The following is a 22,690-nucleotide window of genomic DNA, read 5'->3' on the forward strand; positions in this document are numbered from 1 at the left end:
TTTCTTAAGACAATGCCATAATATAGAGAAAAGACATCTATAGAAATAAGAAAAGAAACTCCTAGTTTGAGATATTTTTGAAGGAATTATGTGATTTTCATACATTTCTTCTGAAGACTATTTACATGTATTTAAGACTCAAATCACCCCCGAAAAATGGCACAAATGTACCTTTAACACATCTAATTGCAATAAATCCAATGTGCAAATTGTCATATAAGCTAAAAATATTGGTGAAAATTGTATGAAATATAAAAAAACATCGCTATCTTTAAGACCCAAAATGACAGTAGGAAATATTTCATATTTTACCTGTTTTTTTTTCTGTCTTTACGTCATAAGAAAATTTCTAGAATTCGTATTGGATAAACCATAATAATGAACTTTTCAATTTTTTGTTTGAAATTATAAAGTCTATTTTGGGTATTTTTCACCAATTTCTTGGCAGGTGTGTGTTTATTTTTTATGTTCGTTTAACCCGATATACAATCGTATTCTAAGCGAATTTCATTCATTGCTATCTATAAAATTAGTCATAAACTTTTTCTATTATGATATACATGCTCGCGTTTCAAATCTAAACATGTAATAATAATAGAAAATAAAAATGCTAGTTCAAAGGAAAGTATTTGTTTATACTGAAGACTGTCTATTGTTTGGTGTAAAGAATTCAAATCTTTTCTTCGACTTTTCTAATAATATGAGAGAGATCTGTTATATATTATCTATGTAACTATTACCTATTGTCTATTTGTGGTTTGTATTCAACTCTTGACATTATTTTCAAGTCTTTCTTTTGTCTTTTGATAAATATTTGACTTGATTCATAATTTCTTCATTTTGAAGATAAGATGACTAGTTTTTATTTAAAAATTCATAAATTACATCAGAATAATTAACTGTATTTTTCCTTGTCTAGTGAGAAGTCTGCCATATAAAGCTACAAAACTTTCAATTTTTGTTTATATCAAGATTTTCTAGTTCATCTCCAAGCCAAATATGGTGTTCAAATGCATAACTCGGATAGTAATGCATGTTTGGCTTGTTATTCAAGGCATATGGTATTATGCAACATTTGAAACTGACCAATTAACGTTATCATAAAGCATGCCATTCAGCAATATGTAATAATATTTGTCAACTAAAGTAAACTTGTGTAAATTTGGACCTTTTTTTTTATCCTTTTGATGAACAAATTCTATAGTCTTTGCAATAACACTTCCTCCACCAAGGCAAAAATTATACTAACACCTTATACGACTCAGCACCCCTTTTGGTATATCTATAAGACAAGTGTAACTCCTGGTTAATATCACTGATAAATAATGGACTAGTTTTATAATACATACCTGAGAAGCTGTAGACTCTCTCAATTTAGTTAAAGATGCTTGTAATCTCTGTACATCTTCAACAAGCTGAGCAATCTAAAATATACACACATATCATTTAGAAATTATACATTCAAATATTTAATTATTCTCTAGCCAATAGGCGTAATCTGAACCAAAAAAAAACAACTGCAGTGCAATATTTTTAAGCTTTGTTCAGCTTGATTGGCAAAACCAAAAATGGCTAGCTCTGAATGTTAAACCCAGATCAAAGAGACAAAGGAAATCTCAGTCATCGAAAATGGCTAGCCAAATTGACTATTGCTACTGAATGTAAATATGTGAAATTACTGTTTAAATTAATATCCACAACTAATATCATGTAAATCACTTGAGAACATGATGAATTATCGTGTTTCGGAAGTTCATTGTAAATGTTAAACTGTAATTATCAATAACTACATGATTTGATGAAAATAATTACACGAGCAAACACCGATTTCCTGATCAATATATTCCAACCATTCTCTTTAATCCTACAAAATGATTGTGTTTGCCATTAAAAGCTTAATTCCATTCACAATACCTTCTTTCTGTAGCGTGCTACAAGATCATAACTTTGAGGAACTAATGTACAATGACAGAATTTATTACAAGTATTGTCGCAGGAAGATCTATGAGCTCGATCAATTCCATGCAGATCAATCACTCGATATTTCAATCAATCAAAAATCAACTCGCCTCTAATGACTAGAATTGATACTGACTCTAGGTGTGTCAGACATTAGTTTCCATGGCAACAGTGAAATTATAGTAATAAGTAGCCAATCAATCACAGATCAATAAATGAAGATGGCAGGCGATTGTTTAGGGACCAGGGTTGAAAAAGAAATGAATTAGTCACTAAACAATAGTGATTTGTTTACCAAAAGTTATTTTGGAAATGGTGTACAACAATAAGGTTGAGAGTTATCTATCTTGATGATCAAATAAATAATCAATTGACAATGTATCATAGTACAAAATATATCTTTTACTGTCAATATATATATATACAAATTATGATGAACTGTTACGCACTTTGAATTTGAACTGTATCTAAAATATAATCAATTACAGCTGCACTTGTCACTTCTTTCATAACATTGTTGTAAGATTTTTTAATTTTTGGGGAAAAATTTACATGGGTTTTTCATGAATATCTAGAAATCTTGGGATCATACCCGTTGACTTCTGACAGTTTTATGAAAGTTTCCTTATCATAGCAATCAGGTCTCAATAGATTCAGATGGATTGAATATGTTCAAATTTCATTGAAATGTTATGATATTTAAAGAGTTACGGCTCTTGATGTTAAAGAATAGAAATTCTACAGCTAATTCTTATAAAACAAGCTTTTTATTCCATAATGTCAAATCAATCTTATTTGTATATAGTTTATTTTGAAGGATAAATAAGAACAAGAAATTGTAGCATACTGTAACAAAGAAGCCTGTGAAAATTGATATTCGTATTCTTTTAGAAATTCTACTTCAAAATGGAACTGAAAATCTATACCATCATGCAATTAACCTATCCTTGTCCAGGGATAACGATTTTCAATATTTCCATCAATAATTCATCTAAAAGTATCTCTTAGAAATTAATGATGTCGAATTGACATTTGAAAAAGATATTACAATATTTTTTTTCAAATTCCAACTGTTATCATTTTTCGTCAATTATTTTCAATTGATGGAAATCGATACGTGAAAAATCTATTATCAAGACAGGGTAATGTCCCCTTGTTATATTTATATTCTTCAATAATTAATCATTAAAATCTTGATCAATATCTCAGAACGTTTTCTGTCAAAGAAAAAAGTGTAATATGTTTACATAATTAAAGTTTTCTATCATCTGTTTATTTAAGTTTTTCTATTGTTAATTGAATAAATTGAATAATTTGAAAAAACCCTGGAAATTGATTATTACTCTGAGGCTAATTAAAGAGGTACACTCCTGTAATATATTAATAAAAATATAGCATTTGACAGGTTTATCAAGACAGGTTGACATGTTTTTCTACTACTACATTTCTGAGTTATCTCTGTTATCATTTTATCTTTAAGGAGAGTGTTTTTGGAAAATTGGGCTGTTTTAAACGAAGTTCTAATCCTATTACTCTGTTACCATCCTTAATTGTTGACACTATTAATATCATCCTAGCTCAGCTATCATCTTGATCTCTTAACTCTGTTATCCTTTATCTTATCCTTTACTGTACACTATCATCATATTTTATGTTAGTAATTTAACTTAATAATCAACAATTTTAATATGATTAATATCATTCCTTACTAAAACATTTTATAGCTATAAATGCCAAAATTTATGGTCCATCTTCAATAAATGCTTAATAACTATGAATCTATAATTGATAGATTTCAAAATCAATATGTGGACTCTACCGACCATCTTACAAAGTCATAGAACCCAGCACTACAAGGCATATTACTATATAGATTTTTAGGTGTTTTTCACCAAACAAAAGTAATTGATAATTGATATGATGTAGGTGGATGGATTACAAAAATGAATTGTTCAATAAAGAATACAAGAATTGAATCAACTTGTTATGAAAGTTTCATTGGCATCGAATTTGAAGAGAAATATCCATCTGATCTTCTTAAAAGACATTGGACAATATCTCGTTGCACCATACTTGTACACTGTTGCATAAGGAAAGGTATGCATCTACTTTCAAGTAAAAAAGAACTTTAAAGAAAAAATCTTCAAGTTGATTCTAATGGCCTACCTCCTTCTCTTTAGCTGCTAGTTCTACTTCCAGATTAGAACGTTTCAAAATATCAATAGCCTGCTCCATGTCTGATGATTTCTGCATCTGATCTTCTTCTCTCTGATTAGTTGTAGCAGAAGTAAATTGAATTCGAAGCTGTTCTACTTCACGTTCAGCTGCAGCAGCCCTCTGGAAATATTAAAGGATTACATTCAATCCTCCATTTAACTTCAACTTCATTGTTAAGATGCTTATTTTAGCATATCATTGGTAAATTGATTATGAATAGGACAATTCCATTTCAGGCTGGGCAAATTAGCTAAAAATATATTTACCTCATTGGCTCGTTCTAGATCGGCCATAACCATTTCCATTTCATCAGATCTGAAAAGAAGCAAAACCTACATTAAGAAAAATCAATCAAAATTTCATTCTTTCAATCAATAACTTAGAGAAACATGCTTTGTACTTAAACAATAGATCAGTACAAGATTTTAGTGAAATAAATAAAAAATGTACTTAAAAATTACAAGAAATGGGTAAAACTGAGAAATAAGAATGACAAAAATGAATAGGTGGCTAGAAATTTAATGAAAATAAACATAAAACAGATTGAATAAAGGAACAAATATGGAATGAAAAATGACTGACGAATTGAATTAAAAACAACTGGAAAATTGGATGAAGCATGAATGGAATCATGAAGAATTTAATGCAGAATGAGAGAAAAATCGAACAATACGGAAGAATTAACAAATGAATGAAGGAGAATTAAATAAAAAAAACTGATTGTTTACTATAGAATATTTTTCAGAAATATTAAAAATAAAACATGTTTCACGCTATGCCTTGTTAATAGTGAGAATTTTTTGTTATTATAGAAATATGTTTCAGTAAATTCTCAGATAGGATTGAATTAATAAATGATTCTTAGTTTAAAAAATGCTAATTAAATGCAGAAATTAATGGCAAAGAGATGTGAATAAATTTATTTCACCACATGTAAACTAAATATTGAGATAATAGCTGGAAGTAGGTGTAATCAATGAAACAATTCCTAATGACTGCCATGAACTTTTATTTGTCTAATGAGGCACATGTACTGGTCATAAAATCAGTTCGACATTAGCCAGGTCTGTCGTAAAATACTTTATTTCATTTGTTGTCTGATTTGTTGACCTTTAAATTCCAGATAATAATACAGGCAGGTCATTCTTCGTTGTGACACAAAACAGCTTGAAAATTGGTTTCTGGTTTAGCTTTATTGTATAGGAATTGATTGTTCAATCTAATATACTGGTATTGTAAAGAGATAATAGGATACATTAGAAAATATTTGACTGGTTGTCTTCAGATCATTGCTGATCCCAGATCTAATCCTGGAATCATGCATTGTTCTTCCCTTCAAAATATTTTATTTCAATGATACATTTGTTGACCATTCCAAAATCCATGGAATTCTTAGAGAAAGAATGAAACAACTATATTTTAAGGATAACAACTAAGGTTCATACCTAGGGATTCTATCGTCCAGCTGGTGATGGGCCAAAACCTCTTGGCATTGATCTTTCACAATTAGAGCCACTATTTGTTCAATGAACCATGCAAATGACATCATGTAAAAACCACCACTTTAACCAACTGTACTAAAGACCACATCTACTCTTCACAATAGCATTCCAAAAGTGGGCATTTAAAAAGTCATGTTTTCAAAAATGTAAGACAATATTTCCAATTATCTATACTAGATTATGTTGATGTTATATTAATTAGGTGATTAATCAAAAGATATAATCATGTTAATAGGTTATAATTTTATAAAGATGAACTCTATCTTAAAGACTATCAGGTTCTAATTACCATATTTCTTTTAAACAGATCATTAGTTAGTTCTAAATTCATTTCAACCCCTTCAACATAGTACCGAGTCAACTTCTAGTTCTTTATAACAATTAGTGATCTCATCAAAACAACATTAAACTTTCGTTCAACACAATTAATTTTCAATCAATCCAAACACAAGGTTAAAATGTTTCTAATTTTGGTTTTTTGAACAAGAAACCCTTGATGTGTGGAAGAAATATTTCCAGTAAACCATTATCTTTGGACAATTCAGAAGAGAAAAATCAACTCAAGAGTGTCTTTTCAAATCTTAAATCTCTAAAACAAAACATTAACAGATTTTACCAAATATTTTATTTCCAAATCTATATCGATCTATGTACATGATAATTGCCTATTTAAAGGTGTCAAGAACATAGACTTGCCGCAATTAACAGTACATATCTATTAACATAAGATGTATCAAATTATAAAAGAACTCAAACAACACAGGCATCCCAAATTTTTATGCCAATTTAGAGGAAATTTAACTCCTAATAAATCATACTGAAAAAATCAACCACCAAAACTTGGGATGGATAAAACATGTAATATGATAATACGTTTCCAATCCCCTGTAAAATACAGATTTTATAATTAATATGAGTCCTTGTCTAATTGTCAAAGGAACTGATAAACTTTTCTATTATCTATGATGGATTATAGGTTCAGTGATATCAGTCCAAATAAAACACGACTTTCCACTCCCCATCATTCAAGATGTGAAATAAATGCACTGCATATCCCGTAAAATTGATGACCTTACCTATGAATATTACCTTATTACTTTGAGTCTACATGAACTCAATAAATCCAATAGCAGATATCATCACTTGTATTTTTTTTAAAGTGATATGAACAGCAGACATTAAATTTATATTTGTAAAAAATTTCTGTCTCTTAGGATGTTATGTCACAATGTACTATATGTTGTTGGCACCATGGAGCAGAAAAACTCACTGACCCAGAGAAGGCTTTAAAATTAAATTGACATATTTGTGAATCTTTAAATATTCTCTGTAACTTTGAACCACATATCATCTTGCTTTGTTGCACATAGACATTTATATTTATGGCTTGTGAATTAATGGTCAAGGTGTATGTCTGGACATTGAGTCTGATTGACCAGCAATGGGACTTCCTATTCCTCAGTCAGTGCTTTTGTGACCCATCATATCATATTGCATAATACTTTCCAAGTCCTTATGATAAAACTGTCTTTATGTTTGAACCACTAAAACATTTTAAATTGTATCAAAGCAGCCATCTTGGATTTTACTAACCTCGATGTAAATGATGTTTTGAATGTAACATGATTCTAAATGTCTTCAACTGACATTAAAGTAATTAATTTAAATACAAGTATAGATATAAACTTAGACATTTAATGGCCGAAGATTTATATTCTTTTAAAAATAACACAAATTTTAAGTCGAGATGATTGCATTTGGAATTTTAATAAGTACGTAAAAAATGTCAATGTCTGAAGAATTTAGAAATATGAACTTCCATATTAGATGAACCAATATTTTGCCACGTACCAAAATAAATCATATTAATCTTTTACAAACTGTTTTTTGACTAAAGATATGTAACAGAATTAAAATTAGTTTATGAAGTAACATGATTCCAAGAAAGTTACAGAGACTTTAATTAGTTTATCATATTAATGACTGCCTGATATTAAGGAATCTATTTTAATCACCCACATATTGCAGAATTTTTCATCAATATAGATCTCTTGAAACCAAATTGCTGGGATAAAGACTATGCCTTCAACATATGCTTGCAAAGATCTAAAGTGAAATTCAATTAAAGATATAAAGACATAAGAAGATTAAGAGTAACAATGTTACAACAGATTACTGGGCTAATTGTCAGTAAAGAAATCTATTAATTCACATCAAGTGTCATTACAACATCTTTATATCCATTCTAAATCATTACTCACTGTCGACAGCTGACCGTCACTGACATATGTCAAATTGGAAGGTGACTTATTTTACTTCTTATTGCCTAGTATATTACAATCTTCACTCCTTACCCAAGTAATCCTTGCCCACGGGCTGGCTACAATTAAGTCATCTTGTCAAACTGGTGTTTAATTATTTCTTTGATGAATTAATTTAAAACAATGCTATAGTCTGTGTTAAACAAGCATGTGTATTTCAAGATTTGTTCTGATTTCAACAACTTCTGATTTCCTACCATCAAAGATGTCATTGAGTTAGGCACGGGTATTTCCTATATACCATGAAATATCAGCCAAAGTATATCTGTCCTAGTCTACATTCAAAACAATGAAAAAGCCTATAGAGGATTTGTTCAAGATTCATCAACTTCTGATTTCCTACCATTAAAAATTTCATAGGGTTTGACAAAGATAATTACTATAACCTACACAAAACCATCCACAGCATATTTCTGTTAGTCTTAGAATGAAAGAAAGTCAATACAAATAAAGTCAGGGAAAATGAAATAGGGAAAACTCGCTTCACAGCCTCAGGGTAAAATCTATTAAATTATATCCCAACATAGCAAAAAACTCTCCCTACATCATACACAATCTATCAACATCCAAAACAATTTACCAATCATGTCAACAAATTTTAGGAGAAATCTTTTCATCTTTACATGACATAATTTCCACGTGTGAACGAATACGTGCTTCTATTTAAATGAATTATAATACAAAGGTACGTGTTATTGTCACAATTGTCATCACTGCCATTATCTTCAAATACCCTGGCATTGTTATGATGGCAATATTTTTTGTCAAATAATTCATCATAAATTATTGTGACATGCACGCATGAATTTATAACCTATTGAATCTATGAGCCTGTTTACTTAAATAATTTCCCTTACCCCTTTTCAAAACAGACAGTTTATGGTATATGGAATACACATTTCAACTTCATAAAATTGTCACAAGCTGAAATTAAAAGGCATTGCTTCTCTTGCTCTAAAACAATGTTAAACTCCAATTTATCAAGAGTTTTCAGAAGTAAAAGGCACCAATGATCTACTGAGACAGGTGTATTCCCGTTTGCAGCATTAGACCCAGACTTAATGATACAACTTCAACCTTGGAATCAACTTTCTAATGGATTAATTAGACCCAGACTTAATGATACAACTTCAACCTTGGAATCAACTTTCTAATGGATTCATTAAATCAATCAGAAATATTATTTTGATTTCCAGAATCTATTATAGTAATATTGTCAAAATTCGAAATACAGTCACAAAATCTATAAAATCACATTAATATCAAGATCTTAGTCAACAGATTAACAGGATCTAGTCATAAAAACATTAAGTAATTGCCAGTTTTTCCCAGAACAGTAAAAAAATGTCTGTTTTCTTCTAACAAATAAATATGTTTAGAATTAAATCAAGGAAACAGTGTATCCGATTATTGATGAGATATCGTTAACCGATTCTCTTTCTTAATTCTACAAATCAAATTCTTTGTCTAAATACGAGTAAACATAGAAGCGATAAAAGTGTATTGATCTCCATTGTCAACAATATAGGAGTAGTGAAACTTCAGTCACTTACCCTGATTAGCCATTCTTGTCGATAATGTTTCTAACAGTTCCTAGTTAATCCTTCCACCCATTAAAAGCATGTCTTTCTCACTGGCTGACATGACGAGAAACTGATAGGAAACAAAAGCTGTGTATTGTCTGCTATACAATCCTTGACTAATCAATCACTCAATTACATTTATCTATTAACTAGCCCAACTTTAACTCTATTGTTCGTATGTCAATATATCAACGTGTACAAATCACCCTTACACTACCATCACTGGTACAACCACAGCGAGCTGATCTCATCTTCCTTTCAACCCTCAGGTCACAATTTCATCAATTAACATTTTGACAATTGGAAATTGAAACATTTCAATCTTCTGAGTTGTAATGATTTTACTGGAAAAATCTGTAATTATGTTATTGATCTAAACTATATGTAGAATGTTTTGAAGGCATTTCTTTTTAGAGCTATATTTCTTTTATTACGAGTATACCTTTACTGTCTAACTGTTTGCACTAACCACTCTTTATTAGGTATCAATAGAGCACCAAAAGCAATTTTCAAGTTTTTAAAACAAAGAGTGAGTGTGTTTTTCATAAACATTTCATTACAAATAAATAGAAGCAATATAAATTCCAAAAAAAATAGTATCCATCTTGAATTGCACACCATGATTTAATATGAAAGTCTTGTAGGTTTTACAACTGATAAATACAATTTTAACATCATTTATAAAACATATTAATTTTAGAAATAAATCACTTTTGGAGCGATTTTTTGTCCAGCCTGCTATGTGAAATGTACTTGTTTAAGAAATAACTTCTTCCGTTCAATTTATTGACATATTTTTTAAGAAGACAAATTGTAAAATAATTTCATTATTGAAATCAAAATCAATAAATATTCGTGTCTGTAGAAAAATAAACACAAAAATGTGAAAAATATGACGAGTTTTGAATTCTACAAAAATCATTCAGGAGATGCAATGCCTTTTCGTTCCAGCATTCATGTGGGATTTAAGTTGTTCTTTATTCACATGATATCAACACAAATTATTATATTATCATCAGAAAATCATTAAATAGCAATATTGAAATAGTTGTTGTCTTGAGTCGATTTGTACGTCTGCTCTGACTTAACCTATGATAATTGGAAATGAATGAAGTTCTACATTAGGTTGTGTAACTGGTTAGCTATGATTGAAAAGCTAATATACGTTTGGAGTCAAGAGTTGTGTAGAAAATCAATCATAGGTGCTCAAACTGTCAAATTCATCGCAATTCACATCCTATTTATGTAACCCTTCTAGCTTTGACGGACAAACTTGACTAATCTGGATCAAAGATAACCATATTATGAAATCTATTAGTTGTCTGAATCAAAACAAGTTTTTACGTTCACTCTTCATTGATGAAATATTTGTAGTCTAGAACAACTGGAAAAACAGGACTATCAGGATTGGATTTAGTTCAGGAATTTATGGGAAAAGTCGTAGTTGATTTAAAATGGTTAAAATCAAAATACAACAATAAATCATGGTAGATGTGAGATGAATTTATAATTTTAATTTATGAATATTCAATTAAGTCAACTGTATATGAATTTTACGTGATATACATAAGCTATAATTTGGATATCAAACAAGGCAATAGATATTTAATATTCTGTGTGTCTTATGAATTAATAATAAGGCTAATTCATTTGCCAGTCATGATTGACTCCATGCTCAAAATGTCAACCAAAGAAACAATGCCATTAGTAAACATTCCATAGTCAATAACAAATCTTATCCTGGTTTAAATTCAGACTTAAGAGCAAGATCAGACATATACATAATCACATGGGCATCATCTTAAATAACCCAAGTAATATAGATTCGAATGGCAAAATGAAACAATAAAAAGTAACAGTTTGACGAAACATTCATTGCAGTTAGCAAATTTCAAAATTCGAATTATTAACCACCTCATAATTCAGACTGCACCTTTTGTTTTTCAAACTAATAAATGTTGAATGAAAAAAGATAATTTGCATTCTATACACAGAAACAACCTGTGAAGTTGACTTGAATTTCCGACATTAAGGATCTATCAAAATATCGTTGAACCAAATAGAATGTATTTGTTTTTTAAACAAGAGGCAAGTTTTGTGTATTTGTCAGTGTGTTAAGAGCATTACACAGTTATATCTTTACATTATGGTGACTTGGAATAACAATTTTCATCAATTTAAAGCTTCTTAATTTTAATCAATGGATAGACTTATTGACATTTTTTTTTAAGTATTTATCATATTAATCTCTCTTTCAATTTAACTAAACAATCAGTTTATATTAGAAAATAGGTATGTTAGAAAAGATATGAAGATATAACTTCTAATTATTGTGTTCATTTTGATTTCAAAAATTCAAAATTTCATTTATTGCTCAATATCAAAAAGAATTCCACGCTCTTCAGTTAACATCTTGTGAGAGGAGAGGTTAATTCTTTATCAAAAAAGATTAAAACACAAACCTTGCAGTAAAGTCATCCTTGTCAGTTATGTCCAAATTTAAAAAAAAGTATCTAAAATTCAGATGTCCAATAATACACAATCTAGTATATATAATCTACTTGCAAGATATGACATTTATCAGAATGATACTGAATTTGACAAAATCTCTTTATATATCAAAATACTTTTAATTAGTCAAGTTATCTAATTAGTCACTGCTAAGAAAATAAAGATTACAATATAGGACATGAATGATCAATCTAAAATTGTCACCAGGATTTAATGTTCTATATCATTCAATGAACAGAAGAAAATCAGTCATATTTCCTCAACCAAATTTCTTACAATCTTTGTCTTGCTTTCATATATAATAACTCGTTGGTCATTTAGATGTCGAACAAAAGCTGAATTTTGTATGATGTGGTCATTAAATCTATTGGCTCACATAGATATTCATCTTCTCTCATTATTATAATAGTCAAATCAAATTCAATAGCTTACATAAATAGGCTGATTTTTTGTCAAATCACAAAGCACATTAAAGATGTGGTCTACTATTTACTAGGTCAGTGAAAAGATTTTGTCGTCATTGATGTGGTCAAAATATATGACGAAGTCCAGTGTCATTGAATATTAATATAACACCCATAATAAAAATGGACTAAAGATTTTCTTTTAGGATTTAAATGCTCACGTTTTCGTATTGGTCACTATCATATTGTTATAAAATATAAAAGCTCTTCCTTATGATGTGGTTAAATCTTCATTTACTTATTTCTACAGAATGATCTCATTTTATTCAGACATTTTTATTCACAGAGCCATACAAGATGGTTGAAAAATATATCATAATGCATAATATAAAACCTATGTAAGCACATGAGCAATACTCAAATGATACCAATTTTAACATTAAAATGTTCCGAACCCAATTCAACCTGATTTCTAAACCTCCTGTGCTTCCATTCTTCATATAAAAAGGGTGGCAAGTTGAACATAAAAGACATGTAAATGTATCAAACACAGGAGAAAAATGAATCAAAGATTAAATAATTATAAATAAATTTCAATAAAAGGAATTCTATTGTGTAATGAGCTATTTAAAAAATCATCCAAGATTTGCTGAACTCGTTTTTCTGCAGGAAACAATCGATTTGATCAAGCCAAACAGTGATCAAGTTTTTGTGACATTTGAAAATCTTGTGGACTTCAGGAAGCAATCATCGAGCAAGAAAATAAGAGAAAATATTAGTTTTTTTCTCAAACAAAGAATTGGCAAGTGAACAAGAAAAATCAATAACTAATTATGGATTGAATTTAGTTCCTTTAGGAGCAATCAAAAAATTGTTTCACATTAAAACTAGTATGAGAAAATCAATTATAAGCCCTTGTGTTTTGTCCGATTAGATTTATCATCATTCGTAACCCTGGAAATTAGCTCTGTTTCCATGGCAACTTCATAGATACAAATTCAATTATTGATCCTTTATCTGGTGATCTTATTCTCTATCGATGGCTTTTGTATTGATTTCTAATTTATCAATACTTAAAACTTCACGAAAAATCTCATAAACACACCACGATCCACCAATATCATGTTTCTCCTCCCCAGCAAATCACATTGTTTTCAATAAATTCAAATTGATTTCAGTTTTTTCTCCTGCAAGTCATTAATTTTTTTGACTTCTGTTCTTGTAAGGCAATCTAACATGACATTAGAGTTTTAATAGATCGACTTTAAGAAATCAGGAAGTTGGATATTCTTTTACAATGGCACTATCAATCTGATGAGAATGAATAACACGATGCCAATGTCTTTCAAGATTTTTTTCAAATTAATGCTATAAAACTTTTTGATTATGACATTTCTTCACCATTTTAGAGTTGTTACCAAAAACTGAAGTGTTACAGAAACACCAGCACAGTCAAAACAAAACTCTTAGGTTCCGAGATAACTTTAAGACAAAAACTTCCACAGACACCAAAATCTCAAAATCCACAAGGGCAAGAAATACATTTAAGTATGATTTTATTTGAATAAGGAGACACTTTTCACTGAGGTAAAAGATATTAATGGTTTTTCTTATTCTTTAATAAAACAATTGTACCATATGACTGATATATATTTCTAGATTTAAAACACACCTTCAAGATTTATGATAATTAGAAAACTAGTGTCCTTGGAATCATTTAATATCTACATATAAAGACGTAATTTTCTAAAACAAACATATCAGAACACTTCAATTGCTGTTATTTCCCTTAAGATCACTTATAACAATTTTTATTTGAAGCATGTTCTTCTGACCCCAAAGATATTCTGAACAAGCTACAATGCTTGAAGTTAGAGTAATTCCCATGATTTGCCTTTTTGTATCAATTCAAAACAAGAATCCGAATATCCACTGAAAATTATGCTGTTTAACAATTTGCCATAAAACTGACATGTTTTCACTCAATTTTATCTCAAAATCATGATGTTGCTTTCACATGATCACCAAAAGTAGTTCAAATGTTCCCTAGATATCGAAGATTGTCGTGAAGTGTTCGAATTTTCAGATGATTTTTTGACATTCTCAGCCAACAGGTGTCAGTCATTTTTCAATCACAACAACCATAAAAACTTCATATTTTCACCTATATGAAATTCATTTTGAAAAAAAGGATTTATAGCCTCCCAAAACCAGTTCCTGTATCAAGTCATAAATATGATAGAAATATATCATCTATTCAAATTGATAATGTGAACAATTGAAAGATGACAAACATAAATGTCAATCAACAATTTTGAAATAGGTTAGAAAACAATTTCAGCTTATCACATTTGTTGAATAAAATCATTATTATACATATACAGGAGAAAAAACCCCAGAAAAAACGTATCCAGAATTAGATAGTGAAGATTTCCTTGCTTTTATTGAAGATCTGACATATTGAACCTTCTATGTCTATATATTATCTATCCTACTGTTAGATTTTTATGTTGCTTCCAATTTTCTTTATGCAGTGATGCTTTTTTTAATGTAATGATCCAGATGCAGGTCTGCAAATGATGATAGCATGGTGTGGTGCATATAAAGGATTGATCACATAATTCCAGAGCTGGTAATGAAGAAAATTCAGATAGATTCACTGATTTAGAAATGAAAGATAATAAGAATAGATGATGATGATGCACGGATTAAATAATAGTATTACAACTTACTTTGCAGTTGTAGTCTCATCATGTTTAGCTTTAGCTTCAAATAACTCACTTTGTAAGCTTTCCACAGCTGAAAAATATACAAAAAACCTAATTATATACAAAATATAACACAGATGATCAAGAATTATCAAGAAAATAACAAATAACAAAATATCTCAGTATACCTTCAATACATGCATTTAAAAGAGTATTTATACATGTACACCTTTGTCACACAGTCCCTTCCATAACTTGTCAATAACTGTTCTCACAATCTAAAATTCCTTGACTATTATATATCTCAAGACATAATTGGAATTTAACAAATGTATGAGAATTATCAATAAAATTAGATTTTAATTCTCTGTGTAATCAGATATCTTAACTTATGTTTTTCAATTTGACATTGTTTTCACGGAACATAGGTTATCATGATGAGGACCTTAGAGGTTTGCTTTGAGTTGAATAATCTTATAGATATAATAACATTCCATTGGCGAATTTAATGTGAAAATTGACCCAGTTCTTATCTACAAATTAAGGATATACTTTAAAAGAGTCGGATTTTTAAACTGAGGTTTATGATATCTGAAGAACAAATTATGTTAGATACAAAAGTGATTTTTTTTTATCGCATTGACAAAAAATCATAACAGATTGAGTTTATTTGAAACTTTCCAAAAGTCAAATAGAAAACAAATGGTGGAACTGGCAAATAGACATTGGAACCATACATAAAGAGAAATGTGGGTGTAAAAAATAGATCTTGCCTTAATAGGCTAACTATTTAACTTTCAATTTTAATTATCACTATGTGCAGACCATGTGAATCACTTTAATAATTATTAATAATTAGCATCCATTAAATTATTGTCTTAAGACATGATAATCCCATTAATATGCAAGAGTGAACATGATAATCCCATTACACGTAAATCCCATCATTAATTTTACGCTTAAATCTCATTTTATCTTCCCATATCACAGCTATAATTAATGATCATTTTAACTAAAATATTCATTGTCTTAATAAATACCATTTACATTACTTAACTATTTAATCTATCCTTCACACTGGAATGTCACTTGAGCAACTCAAAATGGTATTATCATAACATAATTTCAAATCACATTCTTCATGTGCTAAAACATATAAGGTGTGTTAAGTTTCAGACAACCCACAAATCGGCAAAAAAATCATCTATTTTCTAAGTACAAATAGTCCAGTTGACGTAAATCCAAATTGAAAATAAAATATAAATAATACTTTTGACAATAGAAACTTTTTAAAATAGAAATACAGATAATAGTATTTAAAAGTTCAAATTTAGAAAATTAAACAAAACATCACATCAATTAACAATTTTTTTTTTTTAAATTGTACCTTTTATTCAGTATTAATAAAATATATATTATACACATACAAAATTAATGATTTGGTGTTAATTCTTATCTGTATATTTTTAATTGAACTGAATCAAAAAGTCAACCTGAAAGTACCATGTATTAACTTATATCCTATAGTTTCAGATATCACTTGAACATAATCACCTGACATATTATTATTCAAAAAAATTATCTTCCTCATTTTCAAGTTTTATTTTATATCCTCTTCAAAATGTTGCCTAGAATTTTCCAATTCAATTAGGAAGCTCGAAAAATACCTGTGCATCATTGCAAAATTTCCATCCTTTTAACAATAAAATTTGGATGTAACAACTGATGTACTTCACCCAACTCCATTCAACTTCTATATTCATTTCTTCATCCTTTATTCAAAATTCTACAATATTCCTATTCAAATACAGCAATTTTCCGATCAGAAGAGGAAGATAAGAGAGATATTTGTTTTAAGTTAAGGATGGGATTTTAGTTGTTCAATGTTCAAACCACTTATTATCAAAAAGTAAACATTTATCACATCATTATATTCTATGACTATTGTTATAGCATGACCAAATTTGGAAACTGAAAATGACGGCCTTAAAATGTAGACATTATTGCATCTTCTATATTTGGAGTATATTAATACAAAATATTCAACCCCATCCTTTTAATATAGATCCTACGCATGATTTAATATATTGAATGGTGGAGTTTGGTGTATTTTGAATATGTCAATAGGATTTTTCAATGACAATACTCGATCATGTACACTGAATTAGACCTCTATTCAAATTGAAAATGTCTTTTCATTGAAAGACGTTGATTGAAAAACGACAAAATGTATTCTTAATATACAGCAACCCATGTTTGAAAACAGAAAATGATACAAATGAATGGTTTTTAAAGAAAGTGGTAATAATAATGTCTTTACGAATGTTTGAAAGTTTCTAGCTGTATGAGAGTTGTATCAATTCATACTCAATGGTAATTATTGTATTCAGTTTTGTATCATCCTTTATATTAACTCCCCAAAACTAAACATTTCAGCTTTTTCTTCGATCATCACAATCTGATGAATTTCTCTTTATAAATAGGATCAAGAGTAATTCAGTTAAAATCACAAGACTTTTACTCAACGATTTCCTTTGGCAATTTATCTCTTTTCACATAAGGACTTGATATCTTTTGCCGATTGTGGATTTAGTTGGCTGTTATATGCTTAATAGTTTTATTCCTATTTCAGGAGAGAGCAGATACATTTGCATACTTCAAGGAATGTTCAAAAATCTTAATCAAAATTTCTTAGTGGCATGTCACTTTTTGAATTTAACAAAGGAAAACTATGCCACCACAAAAAAATACATGAGAAGGCATCTTAAATATGACCAGCCTAGAAAGTAAGTAAAAAAGGTTATAGTTATTTATTATTGACAGCATTGTTATTGTTTCTTTCTATCAAACACCTAAATAGTTTTAGATAAATAGTAGTGCCCCAGGCAGTACATTATAACCTGGCCTACCTTCATATATCATTGATATCCCAATATATCACTTCAGGTTGATACAGAATACTTATAGATTACTTCTAGTTCATCAACCTTTTATTTCAATAATATCGTATCTTCAGATAGATAGATTACAATAATATCACATCTTCAGATACATAGATTACTTTTACTTGATCAACCTTTAGATCAATAATATCATATCTTCAGATACATAGATTACTTTTACTAGATCAACCTTTACATCAATAATATCATATCTTCAAATACATAGATTACTTTTACTTGATCAACCTTTACATCAATATTATCATATCTTCAGATACATAGATTACTTTTACTAGATCAACCTTTACATCAATATTATCATATCTTCAGATACATAGATTACTTTTACTAGATCAACCTTTAGATCAATAATATCATATCTTCAGATACATAGATCACTTTTACTAGATCAACCTTTAGATCAATAATATTATATCTTCAGATACATAGATTACTTTTACTAGATCAACCTGTACATCATTAATATCATATCTTCAGATACATAAATCACTTTTACTAGATCAACCTTCAGATCAACTATCTCATATCATATCCGGTATAAAATTTTGTACTATAAATAAGCATCTGCATGTATTTGCATTCTACAAAATAGCATTACTTAATTAGCATCAAACTGCAACTACCTAACAACATTGGCAGACAATTTCATTTTAATAAAGCAGCTGACTAAAATTGGCATCATAATTCTTGTTTTTAGTGTTGCTTCCTTTGCATGTCAGAGTTTGAACTCACAATCAGGAACAATAAACATTTTCAATTTTCCTTTTTTGCAGGAGATAATAAATTTAGTATTGCAACATCATAGATCATAAACTATGTCTGACTTCCGCCTCACAAATCAATCATATCAGACACCTCAGTGCATTGTTTACACGTGAAATCTGTCAAATTTTATTGAAATTAAATAAAGAAACAGCAAGTTTATAAACACCTGATCATCCTCACAAAATATGCTAAATAGACTGAACTTTAACCCACGGAAGTTATGATCATTGCCAAAAATACAAACAGTAAGATCCTATTTGTTAACCAAGCGTTACACCAGAAGAGGGTCGTCATAGTTTTGCTCTAGATATACCAATTTTATTAATATTTGATCTTCTTCCTCTGTGATTGACTTCATTTCTTATGCCAATGATAAATTTAAGCACTTTTAAAGTTAATATTTTTCAATTGTACACTATTTTTAGCAGATCTCGTCCAGTGCTTTACATAGGACTTTCTATGAACTTCTTCACTCTTAATACCAATATCTGATTAAAAGCTAAAATCGATGTCATTTTCATCAAGCAATATCAATAATTTACACATAAATAAATCATAATGGATTAACATGAAGATATAAAATTTAGTGAAAAATTGTTGACAGAAACCCAATCTTAATCTGTAAGAGGACTGATTTGTCATTTTTTGATTTTTTTTCCTTGTTAAGTCATTAATCTGCTACCTTGAAAGTATCAAACTAAATTGTGTGATTGGGCACTAAAGGAAGGATCAAAATTTTAAGTAAACAAACCAAGTTTTGATGGGTTGATACAAGATGACCTTTCTTCAAGATTTGTGAAATAGAAGATTTAACCTAAAAAATACAATCTATAAACCCTCTAAAAGATTATTATTTTCATGATTTTTTTATACCAAAAGGTCAGTTATGTTTTAAGCTTAAGACTATAACAATCATCATCATATTTGATTAGCTTGAAATATCTAATAATTCTTGGAAATAAAAATAGTTCTTGAGTATATGGACTATTTCCCTAGAAATTTCATAAGCCAAGAATTGTAGTGCAGCCAATCAGAGCCATCTGTCGATTTTTGAACTTATATATTTGATCATTTTATCTAGTAGCCAGACATGATAGACAAACTATTAAACAGCATCCCTTTATGTCATATTACAATGGACCAAGAAAACATCACTTAACGTTTGAAAATTTGAATTCTAATCCAAATTGATTCATGTGTTCGACCGACCACCCGCCCATCTTTCTTTTAACTATTCAATAACCTCACACACCAGGCATCTTTAAAAACTTGGATTAATTTATCTTGAAAATTCTGATATAAAATATGTGAATAATAGTTAATATTATGAAACATTTATCTCTCAGCTATAGATCAAATTACTGTATATTTATAATAAGCCAATAACATTGACAATTTAGATATTACTTTAAAATCGCTCTTTTTAAATCAACGTTCCAAAACACAATGGCAATAAAAGTTGATTTACATGACAAAAAAATCCACGTCTTATGTCTGGATAATTTTCACATTTAAGAAATTTGATAAAATAGTGTGAAATTACAATAAAAGTGTGTTGAAACATTCAACAAAAATCAGTTATTTAAACATCACATTTGCCATGACAACGTCAATTGCAAACCATGCATAAAACAATACAGAGATTTGAAAGTGAATATTTTAATTACAAAATTTGGGTCATTTGCATAAAGGATTATTTTATGCTAATGTCAACAAAGAATCAAACTTTCAAGTTAATGCCATAAACCACTAAAATTTGGAAATAGATTAAAATACATGTCAAATGAAGTAAAAATTAAGAGAAAAATGTATTCAGATCATGTTTGTCTTTGAAGTTTGTGATAAAAGTAAAATCAACTCTGCATTAATTTGCAGTGATAAACAAAATCTAGTCTGATGTTACTTCATTATAAATCAAGCTAGTTTATAATTTCCATTTAAAAATTCAATCAAATGTGGATGATCAAAATATAGATTCTTATTAATCAAAAGCTTTTGATCAAAAGTTCTACGTAGACAGCAAAACCTTCTCAAGCACAGCAATTATGGGGCTTTTGGTTAAAAGCTCTTAGATAAACTGAAACATGCAGCATCTGGTTTTAATGTTGTTGCAGTGACAAAATTGACAAATTCAATATAAATGTGATTTGTATCTTTTCCTTCAATATTTGTATTTGTATATATGAGTTTGGCACTAAAATTGCCCAAGATCTTGCAAATGTTCTAAAAGCATGAAGAGGGAAACGCAAATATCAAAATTTAGTCTTTAGGTAAACTTTTCTTAATGATTTTGAATCCAGAAATTTGAATGATAAATCTTTCATGTCATGCAAATGCTTACTAAATTTGGCCAGTTTCATCTGTTTTACCAAGTACAAAATTATTTCTTGGTCAGTCAAAAGAGAAAGTGTAGCTATGCCAGTGTCATTAAACGTTATAAATGAAGTTATCCTTTAACCCTGACTGGCCACAAGTATGTAGCTTTCTACATGAATGAAATTATTAAGACTGAGTGAGTGGTCCACATAGAGTTTAAATTCAAGCTGTCTGCACACCTGTATCATAACTGTTAACTTGTCCGAGTCACAAACAATTGTCATGGTGAAAATTAAGACTTAAGATCAAATATAGAAATAAATACTTACAGTTTTGTAGAGATGAAATCTTTTGTTCAGCTTCTCCAAGTTTCTTTGCGACTGTCAGCTGAGTTTCCTGAAGTTGGCGTTCCTTTTCTGTAAAACTTCTTTGCAGTTCCCGTTCTTTTTCTTTGGCTCGACTCTGCAAACAGATCAAATCCCATCATCAAATTAACAGTCAGTGATTGATTAGACTGATCAGAAGAAATCTGTGTCTTGAGGCAGCCATCTTGTAAAGGTAGTGATCAGACCAAAAGTGATAAATGACAATGTCATTAGAATACGATAGGTGTATATAGGTATAGAGAAAGAGATATATTAATGTGTACCACCAGTTATATCTCATCTCATTCTGTCAACAGTTCACGTTTGATTGATTTCCACCCTAGCAGACAGATTTAAGCTGGTAGATCAGGCTCGCTAGTTGATGACACGTCCAGGCTCTCTAATCACCCATCAAACTTTGAATAGTAAACTCAATCTCTTTCCTACATCTATTTACTCTTTAGATATAATGAATTGTTTAGATTGAAGTTGAAGGTAGAAAAGTGATCATAGAAAATTTCTATTTGATAGTTTATTTGCAGACGACAAAAACCCAGTCAGCTGTGACCAGATTTTGTTACTTTTCTAAGTATCACATTAAAGGGATATTAACAAGTAATAAATGAAATGAAAATGGAGTTTTTTTGCATCCCTCACAATTTTCTTGCCTAACATGATTAATACAAGTCACAATTTCTAGTCAGAAATGAAAAAAATTATAATTTTTTTTGGAATGATTTTAGGATAATCAACTTCTGCCAAAAAAAAACATTTTAAAACTTAAATCATCTCCTATACCTGTCCTTTTTAAAGCAATTGAACTGATAGAAAACTATAAGAAGTGTCTAAAAAGTGAAGCAGGATCTTTAAACAAACACAATAGATGATCAAGAACCTTCCATCTTCCTTGTCATCACAATAATAAATTTACATATGAACCCATAAAAGCATACACATAAAATCTTGACGAGCACTTCAATTAGGGAGGACTGCAGTGAAGTTAACCTTAAATTTGTATTCATTGATGAATATGGGTGAACTGAAGCTCTTGACAGGGTTTTCAATAAAAACAGAGT

At 29.3% G+C, this 22,690-nt stretch overlaps 1 protein-coding gene across 1 annotated transcript in view; it reads right to left on the minus strand.

Moving 5' to 3' along the window:
* Positions 1 to 22,690, minus strand: part of LOTGIDRAFT_103741 (hypothetical protein) — a gene marked incomplete at both ends in the record, with an annotated part of 49,655 nt that overhangs the window by 3,861 nt on the left and 23,104 nt on the right. The window contains 5 exons of the mRNA XM_009053346.1: positions 1,350 to 1,424; positions 4,126 to 4,296; positions 4,443 to 4,491; positions 15,230 to 15,296; positions 21,579 to 21,711. Coding sequence (XP_009051594.1) covers positions 1,350 to 1,424; positions 4,126 to 4,296; positions 4,443 to 4,491; positions 15,230 to 15,296; positions 21,579 to 21,711 — 495 coding nt within the window. The remainder of the gene's footprint in view (positions 1 to 1,349; positions 1,425 to 4,125; positions 4,297 to 4,442; positions 4,492 to 15,229; positions 15,297 to 21,578; positions 21,712 to 22,690) is intronic.

This window comes from Lottia gigantea, assembly GCF_000327385.1.
Source record: "Lottia gigantea unplaced genomic scaffold LOTGIsca_2, whole genome shotgun sequence".
Lineage (NCBI taxonomy): Eukaryota > Metazoa > Mollusca > Gastropoda > Lottiidae > Lottia > Lottia gigantea.